Source organism: Petaurus breviceps, unplaced genomic scaffold (genome assembly GCF_028583685.1).
Source record: "Petaurus breviceps papuanus isolate PSGF00001 unplaced genomic scaffold, PetGlider_PUasm1.0 178, whole genome shotgun sequence".
In the NCBI taxonomy this organism is placed as follows: Eukaryota; Metazoa; Chordata; class Mammalia; order Diprotodontia; family Petauridae; genus Petaurus; species Petaurus breviceps.
Window position 1 is genome coordinate 15,241,237 of NW_027185777.1, and position 20,849 is coordinate 15,262,085.

General features: G+C 38.3%; 1 protein-coding gene across 1 annotated transcript in view; it reads right to left on the minus strand.

Moving 5' to 3' along the window:
• The window catches only part of CUNH10orf67 (chromosome unknown C10orf67 homolog), a 111,077-nt gene extending 91,065 nt beyond the window's left edge, over nt 1-20,012 (minus strand). Inside the window, exons 1-5 of the mRNA XM_069086120.1 lie at nt 19,955-20,012; nt 19,597-19,870; nt 5,716-5,836; nt 3,533-3,676; nt 2,648-2,722 (exon numbers count right to left, since the gene is read on the minus strand). Of these exons, the coding sequence (XP_068942221.1) occupies nt 2,648-2,722; nt 3,533-3,676; nt 5,716-5,836; nt 19,597-19,870; nt 19,955-20,012 (672 nt within the window). The remainder of the gene's footprint in view (nt 1-2,647; nt 2,723-3,532; nt 3,677-5,715; nt 5,837-19,596; nt 19,871-19,954) is intronic.
• Nucleotides 20,013-20,849: the final 837 nt, after the last annotated feature.

Below are 20,849 nucleotides of genomic sequence, written 5' to 3' on the forward strand. Positions count from 1 at the left end.
GAGAGCAACATTGGGTTGCATGGAGGGAGGGAAGAAATTACTCTTTTATGACTTGTGCTCTCCTCTCTAAGCTTGAGCCCACTTTCTGCTGGGCTCTGTATAAACTTGGGGAAGAGTATGCCCCAGACTTCAAGGAGATGTTTCTATAATCTCTGTCCTTCCTAGACCTGCTTAGTAAGTATCCTTTTTTTTTTTTTAATTAATGAAGTCTGGTTGGCTAAATGATCATCAATGGGGAACATACCTAATGAGGGCTCATGAGTAAAATTACTAAAAAATAATAATAACCCTCAACCCCTAAGGGCTGAAGTAATTATCATCCTCTAGGGACCCAACCTACCAGCACTAGTGGAAGTTGGTGAGTGGCTCCAGAAGGAGTGCCATACTTACAGTAATCATTTCAAATCAACGATATAATGATAAAGTAGACCTTACTTATACTGAACATTTCAGATTGACAATATCCAGCTCTACCTCATTATCAAAATGCCAATTCATAAGAACTAGACTGAGATGTGAAAAGGTTGTAGAGATCATCCATTCCAACTTGCTCATTTTGCAGGTGAGGAAACAGAGGTTTAGCAAGGTTAAGCCCCTTGCCCATTGCCACCTAGATAATAAGACTTGAATCCCAGGTCCTTCCACTCCAAATCCAATTCTTTCCACCATATCAATTCAGTTAAATTCAATTGCATGAGTATTTATTAATTTAGCACCTACTATATGTAAGATGCAACGTCATCATGCTGACAATCACTAATCATCTTAGAGTTATTGTGTCATAATACACAAGTGGACAGAAGGCTATAGACCCAAAGAGATGGAACAGAGTATGGGGAAAGGATAAAGCTTTCTGTGTCTGAAATTAAGAAGGATCCACAAGTCAACTGCTGTCAAAAACAAAGACCCAAACCTCTTAGAAGTAACCCACTCAAAAAACAAAGTAACCATTCTACAATATGCTTTAGAAACAACTTCCTATTTGAGACCGAGGTGACTGACTACCTTATGTTGAAGAAAGCAGGCAAGTTAACATATAACCAATGAATCCTTTGTGTTGGGAGATTGCGCTGTGAAAGCAGGTTGAAATGATAAAAGAAAATGTAGTAAGTGTGAGCCCAAACAGAAGGGCAATGGTTCTCATGGAACAAAAGGAACCAGGGAATAAGAATCTACCAGTACTGCCCAAGGGGGAAAGATACCATCTATAACAGGAAGGTGTAGTGCAGGAATATGGTGCTCTGGTGTAGTGATGAAGACGGGGCCTGGGGAAATTCCCCTGTACCCATGCGGACCAGCACCTTCTCTGGAACTCAGAGCTGACCAGACCATTGAGAGATCAGGTGACTCGCCAAGGAGGCCTCCTGGACATATAAACACATGTCAAGCATGGATCAGAGACTCTTCCTGGCCCCAAGGCCAGGTCTCCGTTCATGCTGCCATGGTACCTTTCCTGTTGTGTCATGGCCTAGATGAAATATCTGGATGCATCTGGGTGACTGAGTCAATAGTGTCCTGTTAAGAGCTGAGTTCAAATCCTGCCTCATATACTTCCTTGCTGTATTACCCTAGACAAGTGACTAATTTCTCTTAATCTTAGTTTCTTCATTTGGAAATGAGATAATAAATGGAGATAACAATGTCTCCTACCTTATAGGGTTGTCGGGGGATTAGATGAGATAATATACATAAAATGCTTTGTAAACCTTAAAGTATAAATGTTAGCTATTAAGTATCACTCACAATCATTTAATTTCTTTGACCCTGCGCCATGTTCAACACAGAACATTCTGATTGGGGCCAGCCAGGTGGCAGAGGGGGTAGAATGCTGGGCCTAAAGTCAGCAAGGATTGAGTTTGAATGAATCTATCTTCGGTCACTTACTAGTTATGTGACCCTGGCCAAGTCACGTAACCTCTGTTTGCCTCAAACATCTGTCAAAAGGGGATAATAATAGCACCACCTCCCAGGATTGTTGTGAGGATTGAATGAGATAATAATTGTTAAAATGCTTAGCACAGGGCGGCCAGGTAGCACAGCGAGTAAGAGCACCGGCTCCAGTGTTGAGAAGACCTGGAGATTGAATCCCGGGCTCAGACACTTAGCACCCACCCAGAAACACCTGGCCTTGTAACCTTGAGCAAGTTACTTAACCCCAATTGCTTAGGGGCGGCCAGGTGGCTCAGCGAGTAAGAGCACCGGCTCCAGTGTTGGGATTACCTGGATCAAATCCGGGCTCAGATACTCAGCACCACACCCAGGAATAACTGGCCGTGTAACCTTGAGCAAGTTACTTAACCCTGATTGCTTTAAAAAAAAAAAATGCTTAGCACAGTTCCTTGCACATAATAAGTGCAATATAAATGTTAACTATTATTATAATTATAATTACTGATTCAGTTTTCCATGAATCTTTATATAAGAAAGGGGGCAATTTGGGGAGCACCCATGCATTTACTGGCAGATATATAATCTGCCACTATAAATCGATAAACAGATTAAGTAATTTTAATTATCCTAGGGTCTGCTTGCTGCTGGGTTAATTTTAAGATGGCAAATTTGGAAGTAAAAAACCAGGCCCTGAAATTCAGGTAACCTACCTGAAAATGGGGTCCCAGTGGGAACATTCCATTATTACAAGACCTACCGAATAGGCTCCTCTGATTGAAGCAATGGCATCACACAGCTGCTTGTAGAAGCTTTTTCTCATTGTGTTCTCATTCTGTATTACCAATGCAGATGAAATGATTAGCACATTCTAACCACACCCACCAGGATAATTTTCATAATATGCAACTGCTACTTACATTATTCCTATCAGTTGGAAACTTTCAGTTGGAATCACTTTTCTTCATACTTCATATCACATCTATTTCTACTTTATCTAATTTGATTTCTAATCCAATAGCTAATAAATAATCCAAGAAGACAGGGATTATATGGGCAAAGAAAGTCCACAGTTAATTCTAAAATTTCATTCTAGGCAATAGTTTAAACTGTCTTCCCTAAAGCTGTTGAAAATGTAACAAAGATCCATCTGAATTTCATATTATCTCCTTATCCCTGTCCTTTGTGGTAGAGGCACCATACACAGTAAAATGTTGAGCAAGAAGAATAGGGAGAAGACAGAGGTATAATTCATAAACTGGATAAGCAGCTCCCGAATCATCAAAAGTTAGAGTATATCTGCTTCTTATCATAATTATAACTGCATTAAAAATAAAATGATCAAGAATCTTATTCCAATTCAAGATGGCAGCCAGCATCAAGTTCTGGCTACTCTTTGTTTTAGACAGGAAGCTCTCATGAGGCCAAGGTCTTGGAAAGTTCCTCAAAGAAGGGCAATCATCACTGCTCTCTCTGGCTCTATCCCCGTCATGGGAGGGCACCTCAAAGCACAGAATGGGGACCTCATATGTACAGATCAATCTGTTACCCTTATTTGATTCCTTCATGGTGGTACTAAATAAAAAAAAAAATAACCCAACAGGACCCACTCATCTAACTAGAATAGGGATGATCAGAATTGTACCTTTTCATGAAGAGCTACTATTTCTTGAATAATCATCTGTAGGTTTTTATAGAGTTTCATAGATTCTTCTTTCAGGCGGTCCTCAAACTGCATCTCGAGGTATGTTTTAAGATATTTAAAATCTCGTTGAAGGAGATTAATAAGCTAAAAAAATTAAATTATGTATTATTAGGTTTTAAAGTAGACTAGGTATTTTCCACACAGTTCCCACATGCAAGGTTCCTAGGTTGAGAAACCCATTGCAATAAAAACAATAATAACTAGCATTTATATGGTCTTTAAGGTTCCCAAAACACTTACAAATATTATCTTATTCTGTCCTCACAACGAGCATGGGTGCTATCATCATGCCCATCTTATAGGTGAGGAGATTGAAGCAGACAGAGACCTTCCCTGCCCTAAGAGATATATCCTTCCCTCCCTGTCTCTTATGATGATATAATTACTGAATCATCAGACGACAGATTTAGACCTAGAAGGAACCTTGAAGGTCATCTAGCTCAACTCTTTCATTTTACAGAGAAGGAAACTGAGGCCCAAAGAGGTTAAGTGACTTGCTCCATGTTATGAAGGCAAATAAATGCCCATAGGATGTGAACCCAGGACATAATTGCACAGCACTTCACATTAATATGGTGCTTTACTATTACAAAGGGCTTTTCAGATCTGGATCTCATTTAACAATCAACAGCCCTATTATTGAGTGAGGATTAAGTACTGAAAACATTACAACCCTTTCCTTCTTCCATTTTACAGATGATAAGGAAATGCATATTCAGAGAGACTAGCCTGAACTCAAAACCAGATCTAATTGCATTTATCAAGCTTTTCCTGCTCCCCTTATGGCTTCTCTCTTTACTTTCGCATCCCATGCTTCCATGTCAGCCTCACTCTCTATCTTCTTCATTACAACTTAACTATTCTTTATCCCATTTCCCTCAGGGTCAAGCAGGCTGTCTTCCAAGGACACAATTAATTCATTTAATAAACTAATTTTTACCAATGTCAAAAGGTTAAAGTGATTCTCATTACTCCCCCCACCCCCACTCCTACTGCCTTGCTTATTTAAATATCATTTGAACGATAGCCTTTTAATTTTGCTCTTCCCTTTCTTATCTATCCCAAAGGAATGGTTTTCATGGTATGAATTTCAGGCCACAAAGGTAGGGAAGACTGTCATGGTGGGTGAGTGGGAAGATACTTAAAGCCAGGTGGGTTCCTGCTGCACTAATACAATCACCATGAGTGGGCAACCAGCTACTCCATCTACTTGCAGGGCTTTTTCTGGGGATGAGATATACTTGAACTTTCTAATACTCCTGGCAATATATAGAGATAGAGATAGAGATGATAGAGATAGAGATAAAGATAAAGAGATATAGGTTAGATAAAGATATAGATATAGTAGATATACATATATACACATACATATCTACATACATACACAAATATACACATACATATAAAATACCAGTATCCTGTATAGGTATGGGATGTGTCTGTGTGTGTGTGTGTGTGTGTGAGAAAGAGAGAGAGAGAGAGAGAGAGAGAGGGAGAGAGGGAGAGAGAGAGAGAGAGAATTCAGGCTTGATTTCATTTCATATCAGACAAAAAAGTACATATACGATCATAGCAAATAAAAATATAAAGAGAATAAATACAAATAAATAAAAAAAGAGCTAAATATAAGATAGTTAGGGAGGGAGAGCAAGTCAGTTAACTTCCCTGGGGTTCAGTTTCTTCATCTTTAAAATGAAGGGGACAGAGTATACATGGCGTCTGTATTCATTTTCAGCTCTAGACTATAATCTGTAGATATACACAGAAGTTTATGCACCTATGCATATACATATGGATATGCTTCAGGTTTATCTTTTTCTCCCTACATGTAATTGAGTAAATTTCCACAGATGTATAACAAATTCCAGGGAGAAAAACAAGAACGACACTTCATTGCACATGTTAACATACATTAATATTAATGGAAGTTAAGTATATGCACTGATGAAATAACCATCACTGAGGTTTAATTAATGCTGCCAAGAGCTGCTGAATGTCATTAAAAGGAAAAAATAAAACAGTATATTTCAAGAAACACAAACAAAGTCAATGAAGGATACACAAACTAAGATAATAAGGATCTGAAAGTATTGAAATAATTTAAAAGAAAGTCAAGATATTACCTTGACTAGTTTTTGTGTTGTATTACTTAGCTCTCTTATTTCCAAAACTTCAGTGACATCTGTCTGAGTAGCACGATCTGTTTTGAAATAGCCTATTTTTAAATCATCTGAAAGGGTCAGCCTGGAGAAAAGACAAACAAGCCGTCAATATGGTGACCATTGCTTTATATAAAATGTGGACTGCTGAAAAGCGGTGTGTACCTTTTCTTGTAAGCCAAATCAAATTTTAAATGTACCAGGAAGGGAGATGTTCTCCAACACAAGAGTCCTATACCTATCATTTCGTGAATGTCACTGTTGTCAAGGCCTTATCTCCCTGAAGCACAGCTTCTGCAAAGCCATGCTGGAGAGTACTTTGTAAGACTGTGTCTGCTGCCTAAGGGCCATAGTAGGCAAGTAAGAAGAGGCTTAATCAGGTTCAAGTCAATTCATAACATTCATTTAGTGCCTATTACACACCAGGCACTATGCTAAGCACTCAGGATGCAAAAAGAGGCAAAAGACAAACCTTGCCCTCATAGAGCTTACGATCTAAGGGGGAAGACAACATGCAAGCCAATATACACAAGGCAAACTATACAGAGGAGAAATAGGAAATGACAGAGAAAAGGCACTGGGATTTTAGTTGGGACGTAAGGGAAGCCAGTAGTAAGGGAAGCCAGGAGTGGAGGAGGGAGAACATTCCAGGCATGAGGGATAGCCAGAGGGATGCTGTAGTTTTGTTCCTGGAACAGCCAGAAGGGTGGTATCTGTCACTGGATCAAAGAGAATGTGTTGGGGTATAAGGTGTAAGAAGCCTAGCAAGGCAGGAGAGAGCTAGGCTATGAAAGGCTTTGAATGCCAGACAGAGCATTTCATAGTTGTCCTTGGAGGCCATAATAAGCCACTGGAACTTATCGAGGAGGGAGGTGATGAACTATTTGGCTACAGCAATCTAAGAAACAAAGAAATAGAGAATGGGCTTTGCTTGATCCATCTCCCATCTATCAGACTGGCTAAAACTATAGAAGGGGAAAGTAACAAATGTTGGAGGGGATGTGGGAAAAAAGGGACTAATGCACTGTTGGTGGAACTGTGGATTGATCCAACCATTTGGAAGAACAATCTGGAATTATGCCCAAAGAGTTATAAATCTGTGCGTAACATCTGACCCTGTGATACCAATATTAGGTCTGTTTCCTAAGGTGATTGATCAGGGAAAAACTTGTAGAGTATAGAACGAATATGTCCTAAAATATTTATAGCAGCTCTCTTTGTGATGGAAAAGAACTGGAAATGGAGGGGATACCCATTGATTGGGGAATGGCTGGGTAAGTTGTGCTACATGATTTTGATGGAATACTACTGTGAGGCTGATTTTGGGAAAACATGGAAAGACTTGCATGAAATTATGAACAGTGAAGCAAGAAGAATCAAGAGAATGTTGTATGCAGTAACAGCAATATTGTCTGAATAACTGTGAATGACCAACCTAGTCTGAGTAATATGAATACTCAAATCTAACTACAAAAGGACTTTTGAAGGAAGATGTCATCCACCTCCAGAGAAAGAACTGGTATATGGAAGCATGTATTGTGTGGTTTCACAGATTTATCTGTGTCAAATTCTGGCCTTCTCTAGTTGGGTTGGGAGGAAAGGAGGGAGACAGATTGGAGCTCAAAATGTTACCAAAAAACAAATATATTTTTTACATGGTCCTTGATGCTGTGTGGGCTTTCTTCTGCTTTCACAGTGACGGTTGCAGAGTGGGAGGAGAGTGATCAGTGTGTCCTCATATAGTTTTAGACTGACTATAAATATTAATTTAGCTCTTAGTTCTGAAAGGAGAAATCTTCATCGTCAAGAAGAATGGGACCACATCCATAATGACATTTCTTGCTATAAATGAGACCCCCAAAATGTAAAGACTCTATAGCCAGAGGGATGGATAGCTGACTCAGCAATAAATAACATAAATGAATTAACAGACACAGGTGACTTAGGAAATATGCTTGCTGAAAACATGGGAAAAGTAGTTGGGAGGCAAGAAGGTAAGGAAGAAACAGAATCAGGAAGAAATTGTGGTGGGAATCCAACCAACCTAAAGCATCCCAAAGGCATTTATAAAGGAAAGTAAGCAGACAACAACTATATATAAAATGGAAAAGATCTGCTGATTTCTATAGTATTCTCTTATTAACAGTGACTCCAGGCCTGGCACTCTATCCACTGTACCACTTGGCTGATGGATGGCTCAATTGATGATTTATGGGCAATAATCACATGGGATGGGAATGGGTTGCGATATTCAACTTGGAGAGGGAGAATCCATATTGATAATATCAGGGATCCAAGTTCATTAGGGGGCTTATTAAAGGAGTTAGTTATAGATCATTGGTTAGACACCATAAGATTTAAGGTTGGAATAACCATAATAACATCATCGATTCCAACTTCCTCATCTTAAAGTTTGAGGATACTGAATCCCGGTGAGTTTAAGTGAATTGCCTACGTTCTCACAGTGATTTAGTAGCAGAGGGCACATTTGAATCTGAGACTTCTGACTCAAAATTCAGAGTTCCTTATACTGCAATAAAAGCACCCCCAAAATTATCTGTTTTGCAAATTGGGAAGCTCCATATTTTAAGTTCTTTGAAACATGACGCATGTAAATAGAATTTCTGGGAAATTTGGGGAAACCTGTTAAGTTACATGTATATACAACTAAGACAGTCAAGTTAATTCTAAAAAGCTTTCAGAATATAATAATAACAACAACAATAATAATAATAGTTAATACTTACATAATGCATACTATGTACCAGGAACTATGCTAAGTGATTTACGAATATTATCTCATGTGATCCTTACAACCACCCTGGAAGGTAGGTGCTATTATTATCCCCATTTAACAGATAAGGAAACTGAAGCAGACATTGGTTAAATGACTTGCTCAGAGTCACACAGTTAGCAATTATCTGAGGTGGGATTTGAACTCAGGTCTTTCTAACTCCTAGGCCCAGTAATCTGTGCACTGAAATGTCACTTTGCTGCCTCTTAAAAAAACACTCTGAAGTCTATCCAAATATCTTATTAGCTTTTACTATGATCAAAAATATCATAAAGATAATGTTTGAAAGCAGAGACAGAAAAATGCCTACAAATATAGAAGTAATGGCAGTTATCTTTTGGTAGCAACAGGAAATAGTAATAATTGGTCAATCTTAATTCAAATGAAATTTTCTGCTTTTCCAGAGCATGATTTTTTAGGGCCCTAACATTAATTTTGTATCCTGAGCTTAGGAACCTCTAAGTTTATGTGCATGGCTGAACAAAAATAACTTAAAAGTGTCATTAAAAGAAACTCTAAAGATTAATGATCAAAGAAAAATCACTTTGTATTTATTCTAAAAATGATTGACATTTTGAGGCTACACTCTTCTTTCTGATGACCCTGACCATCCACGGTAATAAGATTTCTCTCTCTCTCTCTCTCTCTCTCTCTCGCTTTCCTTCTCTCTCTCCCTCTCTCCCCTCTTTTCTCTCTCCTTCTCTCTTTCCCCTTCTCTCCTCTCTCTCTCTCTCTCTCTCTCTCTCTCTCTCTCTCTCTCTCTCACCCTTCCTTCAGAATAAAAACTTGCTTTAAAAACAAAAACACATGCTATTATCAATATCAGTTTTTTAAAAGAGATTGTGACATGGGAGTCAGAAAAAAAAAACAAGTACCTTTCTAATGTTAGGAAAAGTATGTTTAACAAAAATTTTATGATACAAACTTATCCTTGCACATTATGTGTGTGGTGTGGTGGTGTTGGTGATGGTGGTGGGTGTGCGTGTGTGTGCACCCATGTGGGCATGCACTGCTACAGAAAAACTAAAAAATATGGAGGGTTGTTTTTTTAGAGTGAATTTGTTAGAAAATCTCTAAGTAAAAAAAGTTTAATTTCTTCCATGACTGATACGGGAAAATTTCAATGTGAAACATCAACAGTTATTTTGCTTCAATGCAAGCACCCCAAAACCCCTCAAAATCAATCTGAAAAAAATTACAATATATCAAAGTTGATAGCTGTTAGACCTCAGCCCTTCTAGAACCCTAATATCATTCCATCCTCACTGCACACTAGTGTTCCCTTGGGTTTTTGACCTTCAAGGATACTTTTCTCACTCCAGAGTCTCTGGCCTTGGTCCAGTTTGGGCTGGAGGGGTGGGGATGGGGAGAGCTGCTGAAATCCTATTCTTGCTTACTTGGTGGCTCCTAGGTGTTCCCTGGGTCTTAGAAGTTATCCTGAAGAAAGGATTCTGGGAAGATGGCAGAATAAGGTCAGAAACTACCTTGGTTTCCCAGTGTCCCCCCACGATTTAAAATAATGGCAGAAAGAATTAAAAGTCTGGGTAAAGCCATGAATCCTAAGATGATTTGGGAGGATGCTGGGAAAGACCTAACCCCTACTCTACCCCTTCCCCAGCCAGAATGGGTCTGACCTGACTGAAGTGCAAATATCTCCAGGCAGATCAGGCAGAATCACATATGACAAGCCCTGGGGGCAGCTGTGTTGGGGCAGCCTCACCTTCAGGAACCTTCCTTCCCTGACAGTGTTGTGGTAGGGGTCCAGAGGCTACTGGGCCCTCCACTGGTGCTGGACCCAGGGCCCAGGTGTAGTCCCAGGCTGCAGCTGTGGGTGAGGAGGAGCAAGCACAGGCCAGTGAGTGTGGTCTAGCTCCTGTTGGCTGTGGGCACTCACAAAAGAACAGAATCCCTGGCTTTGGTTCCTGGGCAGAAGAGTGGGTTAAAGCTTTCAGTCATAGGAGAGACTGCACCAGCAAGGTGATAGCATTGCTGGGGGGCCTGGTGGAGGTGCAGGGGTGGAGGAGAGGCTCAGGGACAGATAATACTGAGGTCAGGCCCCCAGATAGAGCTCAGAATACAACAGCACAAAAAACCTGAAGCCGGAAATGTTATTCCATACACCTCTGGTCTACAGACCAACTCTGACGCAAAGTTTATAGCCAAGAAGTAAGACACTAAAAAAAATTTGTAAGCAAAGGGGAAATACCTGATTGTAGATAGCTACTTTAGTGATAGAGAAGGTATAACTTCAAACTCAGAAGAAGATAGTTAAGTTAAAACAGCTACTTCTACTTCAAAGAAAAGTGCCAAATGGTCAGAAGCCCAAAAAGAGTTCTTGGAACAAAAAAAAAAAAAAAAAGACTTTAAAAATTAAATAAGAGAAATTGAGGAAAACTTAGGAAAAAATAAAAGTAATGGAAGAAAATCAAGAAAATTATGAAAAGAAAGTCAACCAATTAGAAAAAGAAATTCAAAAACTTATGGAAGAAAATAACTTCTTAAAAATTAGAATTGGGCATGGGTAAAATAATGATATCACAAGACACCAAAAAATAATAAAACAAAATCAAAAGAATGAAAACATGAAAGAGAATGTGAAATATCTCATTCAAAAAACAAATTACCTGGAGAACAACAGACTTAGGAGAGATAATATGAGCATTGTCAGACTACTTGAAAGTTAAGATCAAAATAAGAGTCTGGACACTATACTTCAAGAAATTGTTAAGGAAAATTGCCCTGAAGTTTTAATGAGAGTGTAAAATAGAAATTGAAAAAATCCATCAATTACCACCTGAAAAAAAGATTCACAGGAATATTATAGCCATGAAACTCCCAGATAAAGGAGAAAATACTAAAAGAAACTAGGGAGAAAGAAAAATTAAATACTGTGGAGCTACTGTAAGGATAAAACAAGATTTAGCAGATTCTATATTAGAAGATGGAAGGGCATGGAACATGATATTCTGAAAAGCAAAGGAACTAGATTTGCAACCAAGAATAACTTACCCAGCAAAGCTGAGTATAACCCTGCACGGGGGAAAATGGATATTTAATGAATTAAAGGATTTTCAGGTATTTGTGATGAAAAGAACAGAACCGAATAGAAATTTTGACCCACAAGAATCAGGAGAAACAAAAGAAGGCAAACATGAAAGATTAATTACCAGAGATTTAATGAGGTCAATTTATTACTTATATGGGAAAACATCTGTAACTCTTAAGAATGTTATTATTACTTGGATAGTTTGAAAGAACATATATAGATAGAAGACTTGGGGTTGAGTTGAGTTTTATGGGATGATCTAAAAAATGAAATTGGGCAGGGAGAGTTAAAATGGAGCAATTATCTCAAACAAATGAGGCATGAATGGAAAAACTGCTACAGCGGAGGCAGGAGAGGGTAGAGGGCTAGTAGAACTAGAATCATATTCTCATCAGAACTGGGTTAAAGAGGGAAAAATATATACATTTAGAAGGGTGTAACAGTTTTATTAACTTAAAAAAATGGTGGGGTGAGGGGATAGGATAAGGGAGGGGTTTTTAGAAAGGTGTACAGATCAAGAAATAGGAGTGTAAGGGGAGAGAATAAGGGAGGCATTCTTAGAAGGGATGCAGAGTAGGGAGGCAGTGGTTAGAAGTAAATTAGAAGTTTGAGGAGGGATAGGGTAAAAAGAGAGGGAGAGAAAGATGAACAGTGAGGAAAAATAGGATGAAAGGAACACAACTAGTAATTATAACTTGGAATGTGAATGGGATGAACTTACCTATAAAAGTGAAATGGATAGCAGAATGGATTAAAAACCAGAATCCAACAACATGTTTACAAAAAACACACTTTTAAAAGAGAGATATGCATAGAGCAAAAATAAGGGACTGGAGTAGAATTTATCACACTTCAGCTGATACAAAAACAGCAGAGGTAACAATCATGATCTTACACAAAGTTGAAGCTAAAATAGATTTAATTTAAAGAGATAAATTGAAAAACTACATTATGATAAAAGGTACCATAGATAATAAAACAATGTCAGTACTAAACCTATAGGCACCAAATGCTATACCATCCACATTTTTAAAGGAAAGTTAAATGAATTACAGTTGGAAATAGTAAAACTTTAATCATGGGGGGCTTCAACCTCCCCCTCTCAGAACTAGGTAAATCTAACAAAAATAAATAAGAAAAAAGTCAAGGAGATTAATAGAATCTTAGACAAGTTAGATACGATAGTTGTCTGGAGAGAACTGAATGGGAATAGAAATGAATACACTTTTTTTCTCAGTGATAACTTTTCAAAAATTGCCAATATATTTGGGCATAAAAACTTTATAGTTAAATGCAGAAAAGCAGAAATATTAAATGCATCCTTTTCAGATCACAATGTAATAAAAACTATATTTAATAAGCTACCATGGGAACAGATTAAAAATTAATTGGAGACTAAACAATCTAATCTTAAAGAATGAGTCAGTTAAAGAACAAATCAGAGAAACAATCAGTAATTTCATTAAAAAGAATGGCAATAGTGAGACAATATATCAAAACCTGTGGGATGCAGCAAAAGCAATGATCAGAGGAAAATTTATATCTTTAAATGCTTATATCAATAAAACAGAGAACAGCAAGCCAATTAATTGTGCATACAATTTTTAAAAAAACTAGAAAAAGAACAAATTTTAAATGTCCAATTAAGCTCTAAAATGGACATCTTAAAAATTAAAGGTGAGATTAATAAAATTAAATATAAGAAAACCACTGAATTAATAAAAGTAGAAGTTGGTTTTATTAAAAAAGTAATAAAATAGATAAATCATTGGTTAATATGATTTTTTAAAAGAGAGAAGAAAACTAAATCCCTAATATCAAAAATGATCAAAAAATATCACTAATGAAGATGAAATCAAAGCAATTATAAGGACTTACTTTGCCCAATTATATGCCAATAAATTTAACAACTAAAGTGCAATGGAGAAATACTTACAAAAATATAAACTGCCTAGATTAACAGAAGAGGAAATATCTAAATAAATCTATTTTAGAAAAAGAAACTGAACAGGCCATATATTAGTGTCCTAAGGAAAAAGCATCAGGGCCAGATGACTTTACAAGTGAATTCTACCAAACATTTAAAGATCAACTAATTCCAATATTAAATTATTTTAATTAATAGGCAAAGAAGGAGTCCTTCCAAACTCTTTTTATAAAACATATATGGTGCTGATATCTAAGCCAGGAAGAGCAAAAATAGAGAAAGAAAATTATAGACCAATTTCATTAATGAATAGGGACACAAAAATCCTAAATAAAATACTGACTACAATAATCTGTCACAAAGATTATACATTGTGACCAAGTGAGATTTATACCAGGAATGCAGGGATGGTTTAACATAAGGAGAACCATTAACATCACTGGTTATATCCATAACAATCATATGACAAATAGATGCAGAAAAAGCTTTTCATAAAATACAATGCTGATTCCTAACAAAACACTTTTAGCATAGGTAGAAATGGATTTTTCCTTTTAAGAAATATCTACCTAAAACCATCAGCAGGCATTGTTTGTAATGGGGATAAATTTGAAATCTTACCAATGAGATCAGGAGCAAAATAGGGATTCCTACTGTCACCCATATTATTCAATACTGTATTACAAATGCTAGCAGTAGCAATAAGAGAAAAAAAAAGAAATTGAAGAAATCAGAACGGGCAATGAGGTAATAAAACGATCTCTTTTTGTCCTAGATATGATGATATACTTGGAAAATCCTAGAGATTCAACTAAAAAGTTAGTTGAAATAATTAATAACATTAGCAAAGTAGCAGGATATAAACTAAACCAATGTAAGTCATCAGCAATTCTATATATTACTGACAAAGTCCTGCAAGAAGAGATAGAAAGAGATAACTCATTTAAAATAACTCTAGACAATATAAAATACCTAGGAGTAAACCTGCCAAGACAAACACAGGAACTATATGAAAACAATTTAAAAACACTTTTTATACAAATAAAGTCAGATTTAAATAATTGGAAAAATAGTCATAGTTCATCGTTGGGCAGAACCAATGTAATAAAAATGACCATTTTACCTAAATTAATCTACTTATTCAATATTACCCAAATAAATTACCAAAAATTATTTGAGCTAGAAAAAAATAAAAACTAAATTCACTTAGAAGAACAAAAGGTCAAGAATATGAAGGAATTAATTTTCAAAAATGTAAAGGAAGGAGGTTTATCAGTACCAGATCTTAAACTATATTCGAAGGTAGTAATTCTCAAAACTATCTGGTACTAAGAAATAGAAAGGTAGTTCAATGGGACAGAGTGGACATACAATACAGTACAAAATGATTATAATTACCTTGTGTTTGACAAATGTAAAGATTTAAGCTTTTGGATAAGAATTCACACATTGGTAAACATTATCGGGAAATCTGGAAAGCAGTCTGGCAGAAATTGGGCATGGACCAATATCTTACACCATTTAACAAGATAAGGTCAAAGTGGATATAATCTAGATATAAAGGGATATATCACAAGAAAATTAGAAGAACATGGGAGCACATGCCTATGGATAGGAGAATTTAGGAATAAACAAGAGAGAGAGTATTGTGAGATGTAAAATGGATAATCTTCATCATATTAAATTTGAAAGATGCAGTTTTTGTTTGTTTGTTTTTACAAATAAAACCAATGTAACCAAGATTAGAAGAAAAGCAGAAAATTTGGGAGGAAATTTTGCAAACATTTTCTCAGATAAAAGGTTCATGTCTCAAATATATAGATAACTGTTAAATTTATAAGAATATGAATCATTCCCCAGTTGATAAATGGTCAAAGGATATGAACAGGCAGTTTTTTGATGAATAAAAAAGATATATAGTCATATGAAAAATGCTCTAAATTATTATTGATTAGAGAAATGCAAATTAAAACAACTGTGAGATATCATCGTACATCTATCATATTGGCTAAAATGATAGAAGAGGACAATGACATGTTGGAGGAGATGTGGAAAAATTGGGACACTAATATACTATTGGTGGAACTGTGGATGGATCCAACTGTTCTGGAGAGCAATCTGGAATTATGCCCAAAGAATTATAAATCTGTGTATACCCTTTGGAGTTGGGTTTTTTGGTTTGTTTGTTTTTTTTTTTTTTTTGCCTTTTAGAGGGCAATTGGGGTTAAGTAACTTACCCAAGGTTGCATGGCTAGTTTTTTTATGTGGGTGTTAAGTTAAGTGTCTGAGGCTGGAACCGAACTCGGGTTCTCCTGACTCCAGGGCCTCCTGACTCCGGGGCCAGTGCTTTACTCACTACGTCACCTAGCCGCCCCTGTGTATACCCTTTGACCCAGCAATACCACTACTAGGTCTGTTTCCCAAGGTGATTAGGAGAAAAGTAAAAGAACCTCTAGATTCTAAAATATTTATAGCAGCTCTTTGTGGTAGCAAAGAACTGGAAATTGAGGGGATGCCCATCAATTGGGGAATGGCTGAACAAGTTGTGGTATATGAATGTAATGGAATACTACTGTGCTGTAAGAAATGATGAGCTGGTTGATTTTAGAAAACCATGGAAAAGACTTTCAAGAAATAATGAAGAGTGAAATGAACAGTAGCAAAAGAATGATGTATTTAGTTAGCAATATTGATTGAAGAACCAACTATGAATAACTAATTATTTTGATTAATATAAATACTCAGATCAACTACAAAGCACTTATAAAAGAAGATGCTTTCTACCTCCAGAGAAAAAGTAATAAACAGAAGTATGCATAGTATGGTTTTACATATATGTATATATGTACACACACACACACATATATATATATATTCATATCTATGTCAGATGGTGGCCTTCTGCAGTGTGGGGTAGAGAGGAAGGGAAATTTTTTAAGTATATAGCAGAGACAAAAGAAAGCTCAGAAGGAAGCACAGAAAAGCTGGGTAGTTTTGAAAATATGTAGTGTTTATTACATAGACTTTTTTTAAAGTAAACAGTGTGGAATGGAAATATAGGAAAGTTACCCTTCTTTAACTTCTCTGGAACCCAGTTTCCTCAGCTATTTAAAAAAAAGAGTGGTGATGGTCTATTCTAGCCCTATGTTTGTTATCCTAGCAGGCAAAAGGACAAGGGCACTCACTAGTGGCATTGAACCAACCATCTCTCACTTTCTCATAAGAAATAATCTCAGCTCAAAATATTCCAAAGAGATATTGACTAATTCAGTCAAAGATAATTTCAAAGGCTCAGACCTTGGAAACATCTTCCTGCCTTTGACCTGTCTTCTATGCTTTTTGCTGTTGTCATAAAAAGAAAACCTACATTATTTCCATTTACAATACAAGTGAGTGAAAGACTTATGCTATACATTATTATAAACCAACATATAAATCCACTGGCACATGGAGAAGGTTGTCTCTATGGGCTTCTGAATATTAACCATTTCCCAGGGATACTCTAGTATAGAAAAAACACAGATATGCTGGGTTCACAATTTGTCAGTCATTAGGCTTGGGGTAGCTGTGTTTAGGGAAAGGGCCAGAGATTTCTTAATCTGCTAGTTTGTCCTTGGGGGTGGGATGATTGTAGAGAATTCTAGTCTGTTATATTTAAGGGAAGGGGCTGTTAAAATGGTGGAAGTCTATGTTTTTTGGTTGTTCTTGCACAAAAACTGGGATAGAGGAAGACAAAATACAGGATTAAATGTGCCTGTACTTTCATACTGAAACAGAGGCTTACTCTAAAATGGAGTTGCTTCTATCAAGAAGGGAAAAATACAGTGTCTTATCCCATTTCTCCCTTTAACCTCATCCCTTGTCCCAGTTTGTTAGTAGCAAACTCATCAAGCAGTTAAAATGTCTGTTGTTGTTCATTTGTGTCCAACTCTTTGTGACTTTGGGGCTTTCTTGGCAAAGTTATTGGAGTGGTTTGCCATTTCCTCCTCCAGTTCATTTTATAGATAAGAAAACTGAGGCAAAAAGAGTAAAGTGATTTGCCCAGGGTCACACAGCTAGCAAATATCTGAGATCATATTTGAACTCATGTCTTTCTGATTCCAAGTCTGACACTCTATCCACTGTTCCACCCACCTGTCCTTAATGGCTTATTCTTTCCTTATTAATAAAGATGAATTTTCAACCCTCTTGATCAGAACTTTCATCTATACCCCCTTCTCTCTGGAGAAGCTACAGTCCCAAGACTCTTCTGCGTAAACTGCCATGGTACCTTCCCTGAGCCCTCATAGCCTACAGTGATTTCAGTCTGGATCTTTATTCAACACTGAGCTGTTGCTTTCTGTTCCAATCCTGGAGGCTCTCACACAATTCTCAGACTTTTGGATTCCTGACTCATAGGCAGAGACAATAAACACATCCTGGAATCAAAAAACAATCAGTATCTAATCATAGCTCTTCCATTGGATCTATCGTTTCTTAAGAGGTCAAATGGGTGGAAAGGTGGGCAAGGGATGAGAAAGTTCCTGAGTACTTGTCCTGCCTTTAAAAAAAAGGTTATTCTTTTTTAAAAGTTGTGACATATACAATTCACTCCACCAATAAGGATATGGTCGATAAATAGAATTTGGCATAGACATTTAGGTTTAGTGACTATAGGAAGCTGTGGTCTTGGTGGTCGTTTTTGTTTTGTTTTGTTTTTTGTTTTTGTTTTTTTAATGAGGAATGCTGGTAAAATTTTTCTGTGTTTGCCGCTGAAATTTTTTAAATTAAACTTGTATTTTGGCCAATCTCCACATGCTATTTTAAAAAATGGCTACCAGAATCTTCAAGGATTACAAGCAGTTAAGACCCAAGTTTGATCTTCCTACAGTATGAGTGTTTTTCTAAGTGTGAAAAAGCATGTGCTGAACAAAGAGGGCATTTGTTTATAGTGAATGATTGCTCCATCTTTCTTTAGAATATTTTAAACTATCCTTGTGTCTCATAAGAAACTGAGAGATCATTGGTTCAGAGCCATTTCAAGCACCCTTGCTCTTTTTGGCTGTTAAGATAACAATAGACTATTGACATCATCTGGGTACCATCCTTTCCTTTTAAATAGATAGGAAATTGAGTCCCACAGAGGTTAAACCACATTCTTCAGCTTAGATTGGTATAAATAGCAGAGCTGGAATTTGGAACCCAGATAAGGAGGCCTGCTGGTCTAGTTGTAAGAACAATGGATTTAAAGTGGAAGGACCTGTGCCCAAATACTCTGCTACTTTTTGCCAGGGACCCCTTGGGCAAATCACAATCTTTTGGGGACTTAGTTTCATCATTTGTAAAATGATAACCTTTGAAGTCTTGTCCAGTTCTATATTTCTGATCCTGATTCCAGTCCAAGTAGATATGGACTGAAAGCCTGTCTCTAGAGAAGGGGTTGTTAATCTGACTGCCAGTGAACTTTTCTTTTTAAATATGTTGATAACTGTATTTCAAAATAATTGGCTTCCTTTGTAATCCTATGTATTTTATTTTATTCATTTAAAAATATCATTCAGAGAAGAGGTCCACACTACACAAACAAGGTACCTAGAGCACCTGGGCAACAAGAACTCAGTAAGTTCTACTGTTCTTGGTCCACCTGGAGCTACCTGTTCTTGGTCATGAGTTTGGGGGAGTCGGGGATATCAAAGGTTATAGAATACGAGATGGTAGAAATCAAGATCGTCTTTGCAATCAGGTACCCTCGGTTCAAGTGTGGACTCTGACACTGTGTGACACTGTCACTGGCCTTAGTTTCCTCATCTGTAAAAGAAGGGGGGTGGACCTGGTGACCTCTGAAGGTACCTTGCAGGTGTGAATGCACGAAGGCGATGAAATCTGGGAGGGGCAGGGATGGAGGAGCGTGTGGAGGTACGGTCCTGGACCAGAGGGGCACGAAGGGAGGCCGGAGGGCTGGGAGCTGTGAAGTCTAAGGTGTTTCTGAGATGCATTTCGGGCTAAGGCCAAGGCCGGGACTGGGAGCGCTTCCCAAAGCCTGAGGTTAAGTTTACAGGAAAGGGGTCTGCAGCTGGGCGCTCGGGAGCCTCTAGTTACCGAGGGTCGAAATCGCAGTATTCCAACTGGTCCTCTAATGGAAAGGTGTGGAACTTCTTCCATTGCTCCGCGCAGGCCGGCGGGCCCCATGACTCCACCCGTAGAAGCTCGGGGCTGTTGGGCTCATCCATCTGTGCCCTGTACAGCCTGGCGCTCTCGGGCCCAGACTTGTGCGTCTCCGCCCAGCAGCTGGCAGCGGGAGTGAAGCTGGGGCGCTGAGCCTGGCATCGGTTGTCATAGCGACCGCTCCAGGGCCCGGAAGCGAGACTGGGTTCTGATTGGAGGAGACGGAGAAGGGGACAGGAGGGAGGAGGAGCAAACGCACGTCATTTTCATAAACATTCCCCGGGGGCGGGGCGCGTAGGGAGCGAGGCGTGCATTCTCCCCTCCTCTCCCTCCCGTCGGGCCTCTCGCATCTTTCAAGTGGGAGCTTCGAACCGCAGAGCGGCCTCCAGGTCGCTCACCCAGGTGCGCGCGGCGCAGCGAGTTCGAAATACACCACTGCCACGTGACAGCTGTGATGCTCGGGACAGTGACCCCCTCCGGGTCTCAGTGTCCACATCTATAGAATGGACAAAAGAAATACCGGCTCTCCCCCTCCCCTTCCCCCCGGGTTGTTCTAAAGCTCCAACGAGATCCGTGACGCCCTCTGCACACCTGAGAGCGCTCTGTCCACCAGCGCTGTTAACAATTAGGGGCGTCGTGGGGCCTAAATGTACCAATGGAAACAGAGCGCTTTGCCAGCCTGGAAAGACGATGTTATTATAATTATTTTTTTATTATCGTGATTATCGTTGTTGGTCTACGGTCACCAGGTGGTGACGTCATTGCAGCGTCTTCTACTACCCCCCTGCTGAGCTCAATTAAAAAAAATTATTACTGATTTTTAATATACACTTTTTAAAAGGTTGAGTTCCGGACTATCCCTCTCCCGCCCCTACCCCACCCCGGAGAAGACACGTGACTTGGCATCCGGTGAAGTCACGCAGACGTATTTCTCCATTAGTCATATTGCAGAAAATTAAAAAGAGGCAAGGAAAATAAAGTTACAAAGTATCATTTTTCTCAAACAGTGTTTCTAGAAATGCAGGGGCGTGCTGGTGTGAGAAGGTCTGTACACACTTTTAAGTCTAATCTGCGTTATTAACACTCGCTAACAATAATGAAATAGCACCAGCCGCCTGCCTTACTGTGATCATCTCCTTGGGTCCCCTCTGCAAGCCTGGGAGGTAGGCGCTATTGTCCCTTTTTTA